Source organism: Aspergillus affinis, assembly GCF_023601865.1.
Source record: "Aspergillus affinis strain CMG 70 chromosome Unknown NODE_222_length_27732_cov_92_294011, whole genome shotgun sequence".
In the NCBI taxonomy this organism is placed as follows: domain Eukaryota; kingdom Fungi; phylum Ascomycota; class Eurotiomycetes; order Eurotiales; family Aspergillaceae; genus Aspergillus; species Aspergillus affinis.
In genome coordinates, this window is record NW_026516003.1 from 1 (window position 1) to 17,907 (window position 17,907).

A 17,907-nucleotide genomic window follows, 5' to 3' on the forward strand; every position below is an offset into this window, starting at 1 on the left:
CCACCCTGTTTCCGACCCCCACCAAAATTCCCCGTACATTATCCCTTTTTCCCGCCCTAACTTTTTTATTAAAAAATTATTTTTTTTTTTTCCTATTTCAAATTTTTTTTTTTTTTTTTTTTTTTTTTTTTTTTTTTTTTGCCCTTTTCTTTTTGTCCACAAAAGAAGGGTGACTCCTGTAAGAGACACGATCATCAAGAACAAGGGTATATACTGCGGTAGCTGAGAGGGGCATGTGAAATTGAAGCGCATCATGGGGACTGAATCAATTTCAATGTTGTCTTCTATTCACCCACCATCCACTCCGTCTTCTCTTTCCTCTTTCATTTCTGTGTCGTAGCGAGTGGTGCTCTTTCCCATTTGAAAAGACAAAACAAGGAAGGAAAGAAACAGGATCTCTCCTACAACTAGGCAGCGTCTTCAACATGTACCAATGCTTCCTACAACCATCCTACTAGGCAACGGCCATTGTACCAACCTTACGATTTATCAATCATATCATCATCATTCTCGAAAGCCACCCGTGGCTCGGACCGTGATCCGGGGAATGACCCCCTCGCGTCCGCCTGCTCCTACCTCTCAGCGTGACAAAATGACGCGTCTTATTCCAGATCGTTTGATCCCATATCCCCAGTGACCCCGATTCTGAAGCTGATGACTCTCGCAAACCGGAAGATCTTGAGGCACACGGTTTCCGCCCGGTATGGGCAAAGAAATACCCACACCCCATAACGCCAGAGGACATAAAAGAACACTTGGGCGACGATATAGAACGCAGAACTGCAAGAGTCATCGGTCGCCTTCGCAGTATAGCTTGGCTAGCTGGGTTGGATGAACTCTTTGAGGCCATCGACAGTCCCGCATCTGTTATTGAAGATAGTATTGAGGTGATTCCCAATGGCGCCTCCTTGATGTGGCCAGTCAAGTGGTTTTGCAAAGCAGGGTTTGGTTCCTACCTGGATCAGGGATCTGGTTTATGGATCGCCACGCCGCTTCGCTCCTGATTACAACATGGATGCCCAGAAGGTGTCAGTGACAGTCCCACCCCGTTTCCCCTCAAGGATACCACGAACGCAAATCGACTGCAGAGGGATTCGGGCGAGATTCCGTGTATGAAGGTTCATTCTGAAAAGAATATGAAGAGCCTTGAGACGAAGATCCGTCGATAAGCTGGACGCACCCTGGAGTCAAGAAACCTTTGGTTCTGTGCGTTGAGCATGGATGCACTGTTGTCCACTCTTGCGTTTTTTATTCCACAAGTGGACGGAACATATCATGATCAGGAACTCGGACCCGGATTTTATACCGCTGATACTCTCGATTACAGCGTGCAATAGATTAAAAAGGGTTCCGGGGCCATTATGGTTTTCAAGGACCCTGCCCTCATGCGATCGACTGTTTGGGGGCCGAATATGGACGACGAGTGGCCTGCTTGGGTGGCCAAGTGGACTGGCCTTAAGCTGGAAATTGGCGACAACGCTCCTCCGGATGTTCATGGGCGGGCCGACTTTATTAAGGGACCTGTCAGCAAGGAGAAGAAGGGCTCTGCCAGAGGAAAAGGCAGTCCTGAGCCGTCGGAGCACACCCAGCTGGTCGTGGTTAGCAGCAGGGCCTGTCAAATCTTGGCGGACTGTCTTGACATGATCATTTTTGTTAAACCCTGATGATTCTTGCTCTGAAGTTGTTTCTGCCTCTGTTTGTTACAAATTGAATTGCTTTCCTGTTTTATTTCGTTATCGGCCAGACTGAACACACTACTCACTTTCATTTTGAAATTGTATTCGCCGCTATTTGTTACAAATTGAATTACTATTTTCATGATTTACAAAGTATGCATTCTCTCATCTCATTGTAAGAATAAGGACCAATCTACTCTAATAATTCGCTAGCTTCGTAAAGATACATGATCCCTCTGGACTGCATTCAAGTTGCTGCCTACGATTGTAGTTCCGACGTCATAATGTTGGCTCGAAGTGCCGACTGTCCAAAATGTAGTAGAGTGTGGAAGGGTCGATGAGGGAAGTTTGGAATATATGAGGACATGAATGTATCTAACATGAGATGGTCAAGGTAAGATGGTTGACGAAGAGACAGATATGCGCGGCGTAATGCCTGGTAGAATGTCGCGATCAAGCATTCAACCATCAACATAGGGCCGTGTTTTGGTTAGCCTAGACACCCCGGGATACACGTTTACACTTGAAATAGTCGGTGCTGACTGTTTTACCCGATCTGGTAAATTTCTCAGACGGCAACTTCCTCGCAGATCTCCCCGCACATGCACGGCCCTTTCTGTAATATTAATCGAAGTCAACTCCTCTAAAATGCCTCGGAGAAGATCCCGATTTCCCGAAAGAGATACAGGAAACGAGAATCAGGGTTTGCAAAGTTTCTGAGCCTGTGGTGCCAGCTACCTACTCAAGGTCATCCAATGCAAGGGCGTGGATGCTCTAAATCTTGACTAAGGTGATGCATAACCGAGACGTACATAATTGAACGCTTATCGTTCTGATAGGAACTTCCCCAGAAAACTGCATTTTTGGTATTATATTTCCAGATGTTGTTTGCCTGGATACTTCTCATCACCAGCGCTATAGCTGCCGAGTACGACTATATCATTGTGGGCGGTGGAACGAGTGGGCTGGTAGTAGCGAACAGACTGTCAGAAGACCCCAATATCTCGGTTTTGGTAATCGAGGGCGGTGACTCTGTCTACGACAATCCCTATGTGACCGACATCAGTCGTCTCGCATCGACCTACGACAGCCCTCTCGATTGGGCTTTTCAGACCACTGAACAAGCCTATGGCGGACGCCGACAAATAATACGCACCGGAAAAGCTCTGGGAGGAACGAACGTCATGAACGGCATGTATATCAATGATTCTCATTATAAATGGTGTTGACGAGTTAAACAGGAGCGGCTTATGCACGCGCAGAGCCATCGCAAGTCGATGCTTTCAAACGGTTTGGGATCAATGGGTGGTCATGGCATAGTTTGTATCCATACTACCTCAAGAGCGAGAGGCTTAACGCCCCCAACCAGGCAGAAGTTAGCGCTGGAGCCACATTTGCCCCTCGGTTTCATGGTTTTCATGGCCCGGTCAACGTTGGTTTCAGGCCCATGTCGAAGGGGGAGAATGACCTGACGACGGCACTGAATCGGGCCCTGAGTACAGTGGGTTTACCTTGGAACCCGGATTTGAACTCAGGGCATATGCGAGAGTTCACGCTTCATCCGTATACCGTATCCGGATGATATCCGCAGTGATGCGGCGCGTGCTTATTACTGGCCATATAAGGATCGCCCCAATCTCCATTTGAAACTGGATACGCTTGTGACTCGGCTACTATGGAGCGATAAGAATGGAGATGATGGACTCAGATCCGAAGGAGTTGAAACTTATGAGAGCAAGCATGGAAAACGATATGCTAGCAATGCTCGGAGAGAGGCTATCCTAGCAGCTGGCGCGATGCGATCACCTGCTCTTTTGGAGCTATCGGGTGCAGGAAATCCGAGCTTAGATGCTATCCCCTCTCGGGTCGTTTGATGGCTTCTTACTAATAAATGCAGGATCCTCAAAAAGAACGGGATTCCCGTACAAATCAACTTGCCCAATGTTGGGGAGAACTTGCAAGACCAGCTCAATACATCCATTGTGGTGTCGACAAAAGTTCCGGTTACGGGAACCAGAACAGTGGCCTTCGCTTCAGCCGAAGATATATTTGGATCATCAACTGAATAAGCCGCCAAATCCATTCGATCTCAGCTATCCGAGTATGCTAGAGTTACGGCACAGCAAAGCAACGGAGCGATAAAAGAGAAGGATCTTGTAAAGTTATTTGAGATTCAACACGACCTTATATTTTCCGAGCAGGTTCCCTCAGCAGAGTTTGTTTTCATCCCACAGGGTACTCACGCTTCATACAGGATATTGGGGTATTCTCCCTTTTGCACGGGGTAACGTGCACATCTCATCCTCGTATCCACTGTCGCCACCTGTGGTGAATCCAAATTACGGGATGCACGACTGGGATGTTCAAATCCAAATCGGGATGTCCAAGTTCCTCCGACGCATGTTCCAAACAGGCGAGTTGAAAGACATTGTTGGTAATGAGACCTTACCGGGCTTTCAAGTTGTGCCGGAGGACACATCAGACGAAGAATGGGAAAAGTGTATTGGAGAACAGTGTAGGTGGATCCGAGCCAAATAGCTGTACGTGCTTACCTGACGTCCTTCAGATACTCCAAACTACCATGCCATTGGGACAACGTCCATGCTACCCCGCGAGATGGGTGGCGTGGTAGACGACCGACTCAAGGTCCACGGGGCTGTAAATGTTCGAGTGGTCGACGCTTCGATACAGCCGTTGCAGTTTTGCGGTCATCCAATGGCCAATTTATATGGAATTGCGGAATGGGTATCCGGTAGGATCAAGGAGGACCGTCTACTCAACGCATCAGGGGACAATGTCTAGGATGAGCTTTTAGTAGTTATTTACGGTTGATTGATATTTTGTCAAGAAATCTCAATTACTTTCGCCTGTACTCCATAAATTACGGAGAATCCATCGCAAGTCCGACCAGCTCCTGATAGTCCCAGTCCCACAATCGAGAGTGATTATTGACAAAACTTCCCAAAAGGGCTTATATTCCAGCCAGTATGTACTGCCGAGTACCAGAACCGGCTAAAATTCGCTCTGTAAAACAAGGAAACTACCTTACCTTAGCCGAGCACAAAAGGTTGACATCAGGCGAGGAAAGATGCCTCGGTTCTTAGTGCTGACGTGCAGTCCACAGTTACTCGGAGTACAATGGACATACAACGGACATGTAAAAGAGAACCTCCGACCAACAACTCCACATAAACAAAAGTCTGGCCATCCATAAAGCAAGGAGGGCGATGATCTCGGAATTAAGAACCGACTTGCCCTAACTATTAACCGGATCGGACAAAACGGCCAGCAGCCCCACCTCGACAAGGGATGGCGTTCCCCAGATATGGCCCACGATGCTGCAGTAGTATGTACATGCTCGCGGTCTGTAAAGCATCACTTAGCATTCGAAAAGTTGAATTCCATCGTGTATCAACATCATACTCAATGAACTTATTAGGGAGGTTCATATGTTTGCAGCTATCGTTCCATGACTGACTGCGGTGAGGACTTCGATGGATCCAGAGAGCCAGGATGCGCAGCTTCGCAAGCGGTTCAACAGTCTGGAATGACTGGTAGTTTCCCTCATCAAGGTTAGTGCAGACAATATTAGCTTCTCCTATATTACCAGACCTGAGAGTCCCAAGACTATCCTTAACAATGAGGTTAATAATATGGGCTAAGCAGTGCACATAACTCCCTAAGTCAGAGAATAAGAGGTTGTTCTCATACTTTTTCTGAAGATTCTGAGATAGCTGTAGCACCATTCGCTCATTATTACTAGCATTATTACCAGTAATCGAAAGCAGCTTTTGTTCAAGCCCAAGTTCAATAAGCAATGATTCAACAGCTGCAGCCAGATTCTCTCCGCTGTGTGGTCCATGCAGTTCCTTGAACTCTAGAACTTTTTCTCGATACTCAAATTCTTCCGTAAGCCAATGGCCAATGACACCAAGGATAGGTAGGTGATTCTGGCTAGTCCACGCATCAAGAGATAAAGCAATTGTTTTGCATGTAGCTGAAAGCTCCTCTTTCAATTCAGCACACTGTAAGTCGAAATCTTTCATGAGACGTTACCGAAGAGTGTGACGAGAGATAAACGGAAGTGAAATCGCTGGTATATCTTTGAAAATTTGCTGAAATGTGACTGATTCGATGATAGTAAAAGGTTGCTTATTGCTGACAACCCAGCGAAGAAGGTTCTTTTCAAGAGTTTCTTGAGTTGTAAGCTTCTCCTTGTTACCCCAGAGGCTGACAATAGTAGGCTCCTGAATAATAATTGCCGACTTAGAGGTAGTAATTCCAGGTGGTAAGATCCCATGCTTCTCTTTTAAATGGAGCCGGATATTGGTAGTAGATGTCTGTCGCTTTGAGTCTGTGTAGACCAATTACATGATGTCCCGGTATTCTTGTTGATGATAGTACAAGAGATTTCTCGATCGACAGACCTCTTCTTTCTGCTCCTCTTCTCGATCTATTCATTAGGAAACTCTCTTATCTGGAAATGATCCCACAACCATTCAATCTTCTGTTGTTTTGCGTGTGAATGTTCGGAAACAGTAGTAGTAGTTGTTTTATTTGGAAATTGAGAGGCAGATTCTGACGGTAGTATCTCTTTATCCAGAAAATCAAGATAAGAGATTATATCAGTAGAGGCTACTGGCTGAATAATAGATTCGGGTAAAGAAGATGGGCCATGCTCTTGTAAATCTTGAGTTGCTGGAGTCTTAGTTAGACTCGACATTCAGTCTTCAGGTAGTGTATCACTATCAAAACCATCATTTAGAGCAAGGTAATTTTGACGATTTCTGCGTGTTTGCATTGCCATTAGAGAAGAACAGGTAAGTAAGTAATTAAAAGGAGAAATCCCTTTCGAGAGCTAAAAAAAAAAAAAAAATTAAAAACAACAACTTCGACGCGAACCTAATTTTTGAAATTACTCAACAACCACGACGGCTACGGCCTCTAGAATCAGCCAGTTTACTATCAACCCCAGCCGCTATCGATTGAACCTAACTTTATAGGGGACATCGATATGGTTGGGGCGAAACCCTCGTGGCCGGCCCTTTCAGGGATTCCCGAGGCGGTAAACACGCACAATCAGAATTTTCTCAACTGCTGGTCGACTGCGGGCACATCCTGCATCCAGATGGCGGGCTCATCCCACCCGGCTGGCTGAATGATGATGGCCTGGCTTGTCTGGCCATCCCGGCCCGCACGCCCGCTCTCCTGGGCATAATCCAGTAACGTCCGCGGTGTGCCCAGGTGGATGATACACCGGATATCGGGGATATCTACCCCCATTCCTAATGCACTTGTGGCAGCGATTACGGGGCTGATCCCGTCTATAAATCGCTGCAACACCCCCGGCCGGTCGATTCCCTGACTGTAGTATGCTTCGCAGCCATATTACTCCGCGACAGCCGTCACCTGGCTGATAATGTTTGCATATATGACTACCTTACCGCCTGCCGTGGTGGCCTCCGCGATTCGCTGCTGAATGAATGTTTCCACGGGTTCCACCTGCAGCCATGCATGCGGCCCTCGCCCGATATTCCCTACCTCTGGCCGCCATACCTGGTATCGGATGTTGGTCCGCGTTGTCAGGGCCCGGAATACGCGGATATCTTCGCGGGCATATTCAATCCGCTGAAATAGCCGATCTTCCAGTATCGGTAGCAATGTGGCAGTTAACAATACCATCTGCGTGCGGGCAGTCACTAGCCGGCCAAGCTGCTGCATCGCGGGCCGGAAATCCGTTTCTTCAGGCAGCATAACATGGCATTCATCAATAATGATCCGGTCCAGTCGCTGGACCAACCGGAGCCGGTTCAAAAATGACTGGAGATCGGGGGTAACAGCCGATTCGGGTGTCACTAGTACAATGGATGCCTCATCGGGGGGTCGCCGGCTCTCCCATGCAACACACGAGATGCCTAGTTGCTGGCACCACCGCTGAAAGTCCTGCCGCAGTGCCAGTAGAGGAATTATCACGACAGTCGTCCCCCCGGGCTCCACCCATGCCGGGAGCATAAACAGCATGCTTTTTCCACCTCCCGTGGGCATTACGGCTACCACCGGGCTCTCCCCGTCCTGAATGGCACGCAGTGCGGGACCCTGTACCCCCCGGAGCTGGATCTCCTTCTGTACCATACGCTGCGCGGCGGCGGCCATGTCAGCTTGCTGAAACCGGTAACGCCGCCAGATCTGTTGCTCTGCGGCTGCCTCCTCCCATGGCGCCCGTTTGCGTTTTCCGAGTGCCGTGGGGGGCTCTATTGCCTCCGCCGACGCAAACTGCAGGAACCGGTACCAGTCGGTACTGGATAAACGGAACATCTCTTTCCGGTGAGCCGTGGTACCAGCCTGCTCCATAATATTCCGGCCATAAATCATTCCGGCTACGTGAGATGAATGGGCCGCCTGGAGATCAGCAATATGGCCCATCCACTGCTCGGCATCTATGCTGTCCTCATTATCGGCATCTAGTATGGTTGCTGCCTGGTCTCTCGTCTCCTGCTTATTATGGGGGAACTGGCTGCTCGGCCGCAGGAACCGCCGGCTGATCCCAATGACAATATCGCGGTATGCATGCAGATTGATGGCCTGCTTCCCGAGCCGCTCATATGTCTCCCGCTTGAGTATCTCACGCAATCTGTCGGACGACCAGCCCCGCTGGGTGCCGGGATCGGGGCCCCAGAGCAATGCCCGGGTGTGTGCAGTGACCGGGGGGGGCCGCCGGGGGGGTTGTCTGGGCCCGGGGGCCGTGGGCCTGCTGCCATGCGGTCAACTGGTCGATAAACGGCCGGACGAGCCACAGATAATACACGACTAGCGAGCCCACTTCACGGGGCACAAACCGGTGGATTAGCTTGATATCATTACTCGCATAAAATCCCTTATGGTATGCAGTGACGAATGCTACTATCCCATCCTCGATAAATATATTACGACGGACGTTGGTTTCGGTATTCTGATGCTGGATGCTGATTAGCTCGGGGCTCCGTGCCGGTTGTCCGCTGCTAATATGGATAAGTACCGCGAGCTTCTCTTTAAACCGCGTGACCTGCTAAAAGTAGCCGTGGGTACGTTGCGAATGCAATTGCTGACCGCGAATAAACTGCTTCTGTATCGCGGTCTCACTGCGGAGCCGCTCGATCATCCAATGTTGCCCATCGACAGGCCACGGCGTGCGGCTATCCTGTAAAAAGCTCCAGCCAGGCTTGTTCTGGGTAAGATCATCGTACAGCTGGGCCCATGGAATGTTAGGAATAGGGTAATCAGCAGATATATATAATATGTCATGAAGTGCATCCGTAGTAGCCCGCACGAGCCCATGAAGATAGCCCCGGAATGCCCTTATCGTAAAATGGATGTCCTTATACCCTAGTTCCTCCTCGCTCATCTAGGTCACATGGCCAGGGCTCGTAGTGTTGTAGTGGATTTTGAGCCCATATATCCGCCAGTCCAGTAGCGTTTCTATCGGTCCATGCGTGCCGCGGACTATAAAACGATGGACCATACGCTCTACCTGGTCCTGGAACGTGGGTCGGGCCGGGGACTCGGGGGTAGATCGGTGGGCGCTGGGGGAGCTCCGGGAGCGTTACGAGCTTAACTTGATAGATATTCCTGCTGTTTCTGTTCTTGCTTCTGCTCCTGTCCCTGCTGTTACTCCTTCGGATATAGGACTCGATTCTCGCGAACTGCTGTATCCCTTATCGATATCCTCTAGTTCTTGATCCGCACTGAGCAGTGCCTATAGAGTCACGGTCTGCTCCTTCTGCCACATCCGGATGATTGATATAACCATAGGATCTAGCCAGAGCGCCTTCTGCACAACCACAAACCGTGCAATCTTGATGACCCGCGACAAGATGGGCGGATAGCTATCGGCGCCATGCCACCCCGTCTCGCTGCGGTCTAGAACGGCCCTGGCGCACACCAGCACATTTTTATACTCGTGGGTGCGATGGCGCTGGTTCAGCAGCTCCACGCAGAACTCCAAGTATGCCTGCTCGCGTGGCCGCATGATCCATGGCTGGAGTGTCTCCTCTACCTCTATTGGTGCCTCCGGCTGCTGCACCAGCCACCAGAGATCCTCCCATTTGGCTCGCTGCCGCGCGGTCATATCGTATGGGGCATGGGGCCACTACTGCGGCTACTGCTCGGCCGCAGGAACCGCTGGATCTGGCTCATTAGTTACTATTAGTACAGTTCCTTTAGAGCTCTATAATCCACTATAGCAAGGACTCCCGCCCTCTTCTGGGCTAGGGACTTAATAAAAAAAAAGATAGATCGTCATCCTATCCAGAAACTAGTGGAGTAGCCTACATGTACATTTATATCTGTAGTATAGATATATATATATCTCTCTCTCACTCATTATTTTTTAGGATATATCGACCATTCCATAAATCCTAAGATTCAATTCTTTGAGCCTAGGCCTCTAGGATACTGATAATAACCGGTAAGATATCTAATCGTCGTCCATCTCAATAGTAATACATGCCTGTTTCGGTCTGGTACCCTCCAAATCATCTTCGGCACGCCGTTTCCGCGGCCCAAGATAGACCTCAAAGCCAAGGAATTTATGCCACTCCCGGCTGACTGCCCGATACTGCCGCCGCCGTGCCTCGATATGTCCTGGGGCTTCCTGGATTCCCCGCGCGTATACTGTACCGGCTATCCATGATCTATGGCTTACCTGTTGATCAAACGGCGCGTCATCCGTCCCGTAGTCTCGTTTAAATCTACTACCTTTCAGGTGGACGCGTGAAATGGCGATCGCTGCATGCCGATAGGACATAATATTGAGCTTTGTCTTTAGGTAGATCTGGGCCTCCTGCTGCAGCACCTTCCGCAGCCGCTCACTGGCCCATGTACCCTCCCCCGCAGGCCAGAGATAGGGTGAGCCAGACTGGCGGTGGTTCCGGACGAGCCGCTCGAGCGCCTGGCTAAAGGGGAGGACTAGCCAGAGATAGTAGACCACGAGCTCACTGACCGCCTTCGGGAGATAACGATGGATGATCTTGGTAGTATTATTGATCGAATAGCCTTTGTGGTAGCTGGTAACCGTACTGACCAGTCCATGTTCGATAAAGATACTCCGATGGCGGCCATGTTTGGTATTGCTATGGCAGAGGCTAAGCAGCTCAGTTGCCCGGTCCGGTTGGCCGCCAGTCATATGGACGAGCAGAAGAAGCCGCTCGAGAAACTTCTCGATATTCTGCTGGTAACGGGTCACGATTCTCTCCCGCCAGAGAACATGATCTTCTTGACCGATCCGGCGCAGTTCGAGGAATTCATCCCGCAGCCAGCTTGTCTCAAGGACTCGGTCGAGCAGCCACCGTTCGCCAGTAGTCGATAACGCTGCCCGCGTTCGGGGATCCTTGAGAAAGTTCCATCCCCGCTAGTTATTGGTTGGGTCATCCCGCAGCTCATTTAGAGCTAGTCGGGGTACGATCGTCTCGCGTATTTCCTCGTCGTGCAGCAGAAAAAGCCCCTCTAGCTGAATCTGGGCCAACTGGACTTGCTTTGCGATAAACTGCCAGAATCCCGACATACTAAGCTGTAGCTCTTTGTAGCTGAGCGTCTGATCATCGTCGCTCCAGTAAATATAACCCATGCCGGTGGTACTGTTCTGGACCTTCTTCCCGTAGGCCCGGAGTCGGGTAATCCAGCCGAACGGGGCGCGGACCCCGAAGATTAAAAACCGCTCCCGCATCTCATCCAGGGCGTCGGCCGGATGGGTTACCCGGCCAGCCTCTGCTTGATAGACTGCCTGCAGAGCAACCAGCATCTGAGCCATTTTAACCAGTCCGGACAGATAGCTGGTGTAGCTGTAGGGTTTTAAGAAGGTCTGCTGCTTCGTATCAATCCCTAAAACCGCGAGAAACCCGACTAGGGTACTTTCAAAGAGGTCCCCTTTAAGGGCATGGTCGAGCAAGGCAATTGAAAATGCTAGGCACGCCTTATCAGCAGTTCCTCGGCCTGCTTCTGCTCATTGGCGCGCTGCGACGGTTCTAGATCTTGTTCCTGGCTCGGTAGATCAACTAGTTGCTGGCCGTAGATCTCCATCTGATCAAGCGCGGCAAACTGGGCAGTATTCAGCTGGTGGCGGAGCGCAATCGGCTGATCAGTCCGGCTGCTACGATGGGCAAAACAGACTAGGCGCTGCCAGACCTGGCAGTACCGGCGGTAGGTAGCTGGCCGGAGATGGATCTGGATCGGCCGGTTCCAGATCCCCGGTCGGCGGAAGAAGGTATTGATCTGAATCTGGTCGAATTCGTTGATCCGGCCCTCCTTGATCGCGTGGTAGGCCTGATCGATCAGTTGTTGGAGCCTGCTATGGCTTGCGGCGCTAGGCTGCACGTAGTTAGTCAGTCAGCTGACCCACACTGGGCAGCTGCATCTCTAGAACCTCTGCAGTTGTAGTATGAGAAGGAATCAAGCGTTTCTATCCGATTTTCGAGCCTTAACAGAGCTATCGCTCATCATCAGTCGCTGGACGCTAGCGGTAAACTGCTCGAGCAAGGGCTCAGTCGTATCAGGCAGATCGCCTAGCAGAGCTACTGCGGTCAGATCCTGCCCTTGGAGGTATTGGGGCCAGCGGGTTAGCTCCAGCCAGGGAGAGACGGCAGTCGGATGCGGGTCAATTGTCAGTACCTGGCCATCGGCCCGTTCCGCAGCGGCCTGGCCCTCCTGCAAAGCCTGCTCGACCCGGGCCCGGATAATAGCGGCAGGGGTTTTTAGAGAGACTGTTTCCTCTGCCTTTAGATCGATTTGGACGTCCGCGCAGGTTACCTCGAAGAATTGCCTGCGCGAGTAGTGCAGAAACGCTGACAGCTAACTATTCGATCGGCAAGACGGTTACGGAGGCAAGCCTGGGCCTGGGCCTTAGATTGCCGGCCTGGACCTCGCCGTCCTTTCTGATCCTGATGTTTCTGGCGGCGATGCTTTCGCATTGTCTCCTGGGTCCGGCCAATATACCCACAGTAGGCGCAGCTATAACCCTTAGGTGGGCTGATTAGCTGCGCGGCAATAGACAGGTAGGCTCCTTCCATCCTATCGCGGCTAATAGAGATATAGAAACTAAGCATACTAGAGGTTCTATAGATTCTATCGGACGAATATACCTAGACTCCTATATTAAGGTTAAAGATACTGGCCTGAGGGTGGGGTGTGGCTCATAGAGGGAAACTGGCTGTACTAATAACTGGGCCAAAGGATAACTGTTATGCCAACAGACTTTATCTTAGATTTTACGGGAGATCTTTAAGGTACTATAGCTACTAAAGGATCCATAGGATCTATAGTGGCTTACGCAACAGGTCGGTATTCTTTTGGCAGGAGTAAAATACCAATATTAGCATGAATGCGTAAGGTGCTGTAGCTACTAAAGGATGTCTAGGATCTGAAGTATCTTTACTTGAGATATACTTATTGATCTTAAGTGTCACCTAATACCGCTGCGGGTTGTTTAATTATCATCTGTGTGCCTATAGGCCTTTTCGGTCGGTCGGTCGGTCAGTCGGGACACATTTTAGAGACTCCAGAACGCTTCTAATCTTTAAAAGTTCTTTCCCGCTACTCCATCAAGATGGATGTGTTTTTGTCGTTTTCCGCTCAGGAAGATATCGGTGGATGAGTGATGTGGAACCGGTCATATAATATCTTTTATGGTATGCCGTAACTAATTCTACTAGGCCATTCTCTATAAAGATCCCGCGATACCCCCCATGCAAGGTATTGATATGTTGAAGACTCAGAATTTCCGTGCCGCGAGCGGGATGGCCAGAGGTAAGATGACAAACGATCAATAACTGTTCTAAGAACTGATCAATCTACTTCAGATAATCTCTCGCTACTTTCGGTTCCCAGCTCAGTTGTTGACATCCCAGGTCTATCTTCAGAAACTGGTATCGGAGAGGTAGCTCATAGATTATATAATTGAGAATCTATCGCTCGGATCCAGCGAACAGGGTCTGGTTCCGTGGATCTTGTAGAAAGTTTCATCCGGTAGCTAGATGGGCATGATCATCAAAGACCTGGGATAGGTTGAAATTCGGAATAGAAAGTGGTGGGAAAGATCGATTTTGCAGTAGAAGGTAATTTAATTTTGATTGCAAAGTCTCGACCTAATAATGAACAAGGCATCGGAAATCCGCCATCTTAAACGACTTGTCCTGATAACTAAAAGTACTGCTGCTATCAGATCAGGCCACTTGCCCCGGAGGAGCTGGCGCCTGACGCAACCGGATCTTTTTCCCATAGGTGCGTAATCGGAGCGCCCAGCCGATCGGGGTAGCGCATCTATAGATCAGAAATCGTTGACGCATCTCATTTAATAGACTAGAGGGTTCCTCAACGGACCCATTATCTACAGCCAAGACCGATCTCTGAATCACCAGTAGCTGCCCAATCTTAATGACCCCTGAGAGGATTGGGATATATGTATAGGCACTGCGAAAGGTCTGCTTCTGTTCATCAATTCCTAAGATTGCGAAAAATCCTACTACCACACTCTCGAAGATAGCCCTGTGTAGGATATGATCGAGAAGAGCAATACAGAAGAGAAGACAGGTTCGATTAAGCTTTTCTGATATCTCTTGGGTATTAGCGTTCGTTTGTCGCTCGAGACTATTCAGAGGATTCAAAATAGCGGAGGTTTGTTCGTGTAATTGCTGACTGAATTGCATCATCTCAGATAACAGATTGGCCTGTATTTCGGTTAAGAAATAGCCTAGTCGAATCGACTGTGTAGGCTAGGTTGTGCGGTAGATAAAGCCGAAGAGGCGTTTCCAGATCCGTCGATAACGCTTTTCCGTCGAGGGCTGAAGGTGATAGAAGACTGGGCGATGAGAGGGCCGCCGATAGGCATCATCAATAAAGCTGTTGATCTGAGCTTGATCAAATGCATTGACCCGGTGGGTAGATAGGGATTGAACAGCCTGATCAAGAATGGCATCAAGGAACTCGGTCCAAAGCTGTAAGAGAGGTTCTCGATCTGGATCGGGCATATAGGCCAGACTAGCTAACTCCGAAAGGGTATGCCCTTGCGTATACTCCTGCCATCGGGTCTTTTCTAACCAGGGGTTGATTGCAGTGTAGTGGCAGTCTGCTGTAATAATCTGACTTTCTTGTTCCTGATGCTGCTCTAACTGCCGGAGTTGCTTATAGACCTGCTCACAAATAAAATCGGTTTCAGAGGTAGCAGTCGGAAGAAGAGGCAAAGTCACCGGAAAGAACTAACTTTGGGACCCGGAAACGAAAAAACGCTGGCAAGAAATATTATCTCACAGAGATTGGATAGGATTATCACGAGTAACAATGTTGGATGTTTTTTTGGGTCGCCCCCGGCCTTTCTTAATTGTCTGATGGGTTTGAGTATGTTGTTTCATCCAGGGAAGAGACGTAGTAATATACAAACAGTCCTTACATTAAAAGCCGACGTGCAATGGAAGTGTTGATAATGGAGGGCTTTGCGAAAAGGGAAAAGTCACCCGTTCCTCTAGTGGATTGACCAGAGAAAAGCCCCTTAGCTGATTCTCTAGGGCAGAGATGGCCGCGCTATTCTCGAATCCGGGAAATTCTTTGCGATAGCGTTTGAGATGGCCGGTAAGATGAGTCAGTAAGATCGCATATGCGCACAGCTTACAGATCAGAATCTGATATTCATGAACATAGAGAAATTGGTCTATTTTCGAATGTCACGCTTGTTGCACGCAGTAAGGTATGAGTGATAGAAAAAGTGGATTAAACGTAAAAAAAACAGAAGGTTAAACGCGAACGCGTCTTCGCGCCCTATCTTTGCTTTTTCTGATTGTTGGTAGCATAACAGCCAACACGAGGTGTAGCAATTACAGCGCGGAGAATCGCAATACAAACTGTGGGGCGATTCCGACCAATCGATGGCCAGATAAGTCAAGTCGGCTGAATTAGAGCATTATGGATCATAACAATCCGTGAGAGGGGGGGGGTTGTATCACTTCTCATGGATCTGAAGCGGAATTACCGTAATAGGCAGTCGAGAGCGATGGCTCAAGCCGATTGGTCGCCATAAGAAAAAGCAAAGAACCATTGGAACACATCTATCGCACGAACTAATTAGCCCTATCAGCCCCTCAACCCCGCGATCGCCGGGACAATATGAATGAAATCGACTCCCTCGACGCCGACAAGTTCAAGACATCTGCCGTCCCTCTAACGCCAGACCAGACCATCCTACCATATCTGTGCAGCGTCCAATGCGCATGGGCCGGCATTACCTGAACCCTCGAAGCAGATTCTTAGCGTGACGCCATGGAGCTGGCGCCACGCAAACTAACGGGCGGGCGCCGAACGAAAAAGTGTGAAACGTGTAGGGACCGCAGGGTGAAATGTGGTATGTAAGCCGATTACGTCACCTAGCACATAATGGTATCCTATGATTCAAGCCACAAATCTTCGTCTCCCCGTCATCGACAGCCCCGCTGGATTGCATCACATCATGGTAACAGCTCTGCAGACCAGCAGGAGCCATTCTGTGCAACATGCAAGAAGCTAGGCTACACTTGTCAAGGGTACATTTCATCCCTTGTAATTGTCCCCTTTCAGCCAGCAGGGAACAGCATTCCTTTCAAGGAAAAAGAGTTGGGCAAAAACAATACTCGGGCGTCGGCTGCTCGACGGGCAATGCCAGTTTTGATATCTACATTAGCTCCAGACCCGATTTCAGTCTCCCGCGAGTATTTCCTGCTTCGGCTTGTCGGCAGCGGAACATGCTCCCAAGGGTCCGGGATTCCTCGCCTTCTGTGTGCGTTCCTGGATAGAGCCTTACCGATCGGCTCCCTACAGCACAAATGTATGAAGGCGCTTACTGTGAGCTATCACTCAACGACAGCTCTAGGTACTCGTGGAAGTCCCTCTGGGGAAGCAGTAAAGACATACTCCCAGGCTCTGACGGCCGTTCGGAAAGCCATTGACCAAGATCTAACGACCGAACCGGACCTTCTGATGAGCATAATGTGCCTTTGCCTTTACGAAAATATTGTCGTCACCGAGCCAAGGTCCTGGATTGAGCACTACAAGGGCATCTCTCGTCTGGTAAATAGCCCGTGGTAGGGTACTGTTGCAGCTGTCCTTAGATTGGCTAATCTTTATGGTAGATTCAGATAAACGGGCCAGAGCGTTATCGAAATGGAAGAAACAGAGATATTTTGCTGGCATTCCGCTATACAATAGTAAGCTTATTAAAATCAATTGGACAGTGCCTATGTATTCTTCGAACAAGAGTAACATAGCTAGATTGTGAGCGCTGGGACGCTTCATCAGCCGTGCTTCCTGGCCGAGAAACGTTGGAGGAAAGCTATAAAGCTGACCGAAGATGAATCACGCAATATATTTGACACTTTGCTCAATATCGCAGTTGACATCCCCGGTCTCCTACACGGCCTGGACTGTCTAAAAGATGGCAAGCTTCTGGACAGAAGGAACCATGCAGTCTTGGAAATGAGTCTAAAGCAGACCTTGACGGCACTTCAACAGTGGCAAGATACCTCGTTTTTTCGGCTTAGTGCAAGCAACACTTTTCCCCCGAGATCCGTCGCCCAAACTGCTCCTGCAATTGCCTTCTACCACATGGCCCTTCTCCTCTTGGAAGAACTATGTTACCTGCTTGGGGTCCCGTGGCTAACACCATCGCCTCCGTCGTTAGAAGTGTCTGCCGGGCTGGACAGGCCATCAACCGCACACACGCGAGCGCAGCGCAAGCACGCTCTGGCAAGCGAGATTGTTTATCTGGCACAGCAATCCATTGGCGATAACACGAGTGTCTACGGGGTCCTCTGCTTCATCATGCCCTTGCATGTAGCTCATGACCATCTTCTCCCCGCGAGTCCGGAGATTGATGCCATTGGAAATCTCATGAAGACCGTTATGGCTGGGCAGCATGGGTTTCGTATGGCGATGCGGCAGGGGGGGATGTATACGTCTTTCTCGGGATCAAGCTCTACTACCTAAGACCTCATTGACTTGGTTAACTCTTTCGAAGCGTTGGAGACTGAATCCTGTATCGGACTGGTGAAAGCACAAGGATGGTCAGCGAATGGTTTGGCATCTATCTTATTCATCTTGTGATCGTACATATATATGAAAATGCAGCAACAATAATGGGGGTAACTTTCAGGCCGTAAGAGAGAATGCGGATTAGGCTTTTACTGTTCGGCGTATTCCTGCCCATCGGAAAAGGCGACTAGCTGGTGGAGTACGCCTTCTA

At 49.5% G+C, this 17,907-nt stretch overlaps 7 protein-coding genes across 7 annotated transcripts; 4 read left to right on the plus strand and 3 right to left on the minus strand.

Annotated features, from left to right (window-relative positions):
- Nucleotides 1–433: 433 nt before the first annotated feature.
- Nucleotides 434–1,664, plus strand: KD926_004653 (uncharacterized protein; the record flags this gene model as incomplete). Its single annotated transcript, XM_053095255.1, has 4 exons — nucleotides 434–599; nucleotides 652–972; nucleotides 1,024–1,118; nucleotides 1,338–1,664. 4 exons carry the CDS (start codon nucleotides 434–436, stop codon nucleotides 1,662–1,664), a joined length of 909 nt encoding a protein of 302 aa, XP_052950052.1.
- Nucleotides 1,665–2,557: 893 nt separating this feature from the next.
- KD926_004654 (FAD/NAD(P)-binding domain-containing protein) lies at nucleotides 2,558–3,550 on the plus strand (the record flags this gene model as incomplete). The annotated part of the gene is made up of 4 exons (XM_053095256.1): nucleotides 2,558–2,857; nucleotides 2,918–2,995; nucleotides 3,046–3,177; nucleotides 3,224–3,550. The coding sequence occupies 4 exons, from the start codon at nucleotides 2,558–2,560 to the stop codon at nucleotides 3,548–3,550; spliced, it is 837 nt and encodes a 278-aa protein (XP_052950053.1).
- A 472-nt stretch (nucleotides 3,551–4,022) lies between these two features.
- Nucleotides 4,023–4,478, plus strand: KD926_004655 (GMC family oxidoreductase; the record flags this gene model as incomplete). The annotated part of the gene is made up of 2 exons (XM_053095257.1): nucleotides 4,023–4,191; nucleotides 4,243–4,478. The coding sequence occupies 2 exons, from the start codon at nucleotides 4,023–4,025 to the stop codon at nucleotides 4,476–4,478; spliced, it is 405 nt and encodes a 134-aa protein (XP_052950054.1).
- A 461-nt stretch (nucleotides 4,479–4,939) lies between these two features.
- Nucleotides 4,940–5,722, minus strand: KD926_004656 (uncharacterized protein; the record flags this gene model as incomplete). The annotated part of the gene is made up of 1 exon (XM_053095258.1): nucleotides 4,940–5,722. One exon carries the CDS (start codon nucleotides 5,720–5,722, stop codon nucleotides 4,940–4,942), a length of 783 nt encoding a protein of 260 aa, XP_052950055.1.
- A 1,033-nt stretch (nucleotides 5,723–6,755) lies between these two features.
- Nucleotides 6,756–9,780, minus strand: KD926_004657 (uncharacterized protein; the record flags this gene model as incomplete). The annotated part of the gene is made up of 4 exons (XM_053095259.1): nucleotides 6,756–7,051; nucleotides 7,121–8,424; nucleotides 8,513–8,718; nucleotides 9,421–9,780. The coding sequence occupies 4 exons, from the start codon at nucleotides 9,778–9,780 to the stop codon at nucleotides 6,756–6,758; spliced, it is 2,166 nt and encodes a 721-aa protein (XP_052950056.1).
- Nucleotides 9,781–10,128: 348 nt separating this feature from the next.
- KD926_004658 (uncharacterized protein) lies at nucleotides 10,129–12,715 on the minus strand (the record flags this gene model as incomplete). The annotated part of the gene is made up of 6 exons (XM_053095260.1): nucleotides 10,129–10,305; nucleotides 10,357–11,061; nucleotides 11,113–11,576; nucleotides 11,621–12,017; nucleotides 12,132–12,468; nucleotides 12,642–12,715. 6 exons carry the CDS (start codon nucleotides 12,713–12,715, stop codon nucleotides 10,129–10,131), a joined length of 2,154 nt encoding a protein of 717 aa, XP_052950057.1.
- Nucleotides 12,716–16,067: 3,352 nt separating this feature from the next.
- Nucleotides 16,068–17,651, plus strand: KD926_004659 (uncharacterized protein; the record flags this gene model as incomplete). Its single annotated transcript, XM_053095263.1, has 3 exons — nucleotides 16,068–16,736; nucleotides 16,799–16,873; nucleotides 16,938–17,651. The coding sequence occupies 3 exons, from the start codon at nucleotides 16,068–16,070 to the stop codon at nucleotides 17,649–17,651; spliced, it is 1,458 nt and encodes a 485-aa protein (XP_052950058.1).
- Between the last annotated feature and the right edge of the window lie 256 nt (nucleotides 17,652–17,907).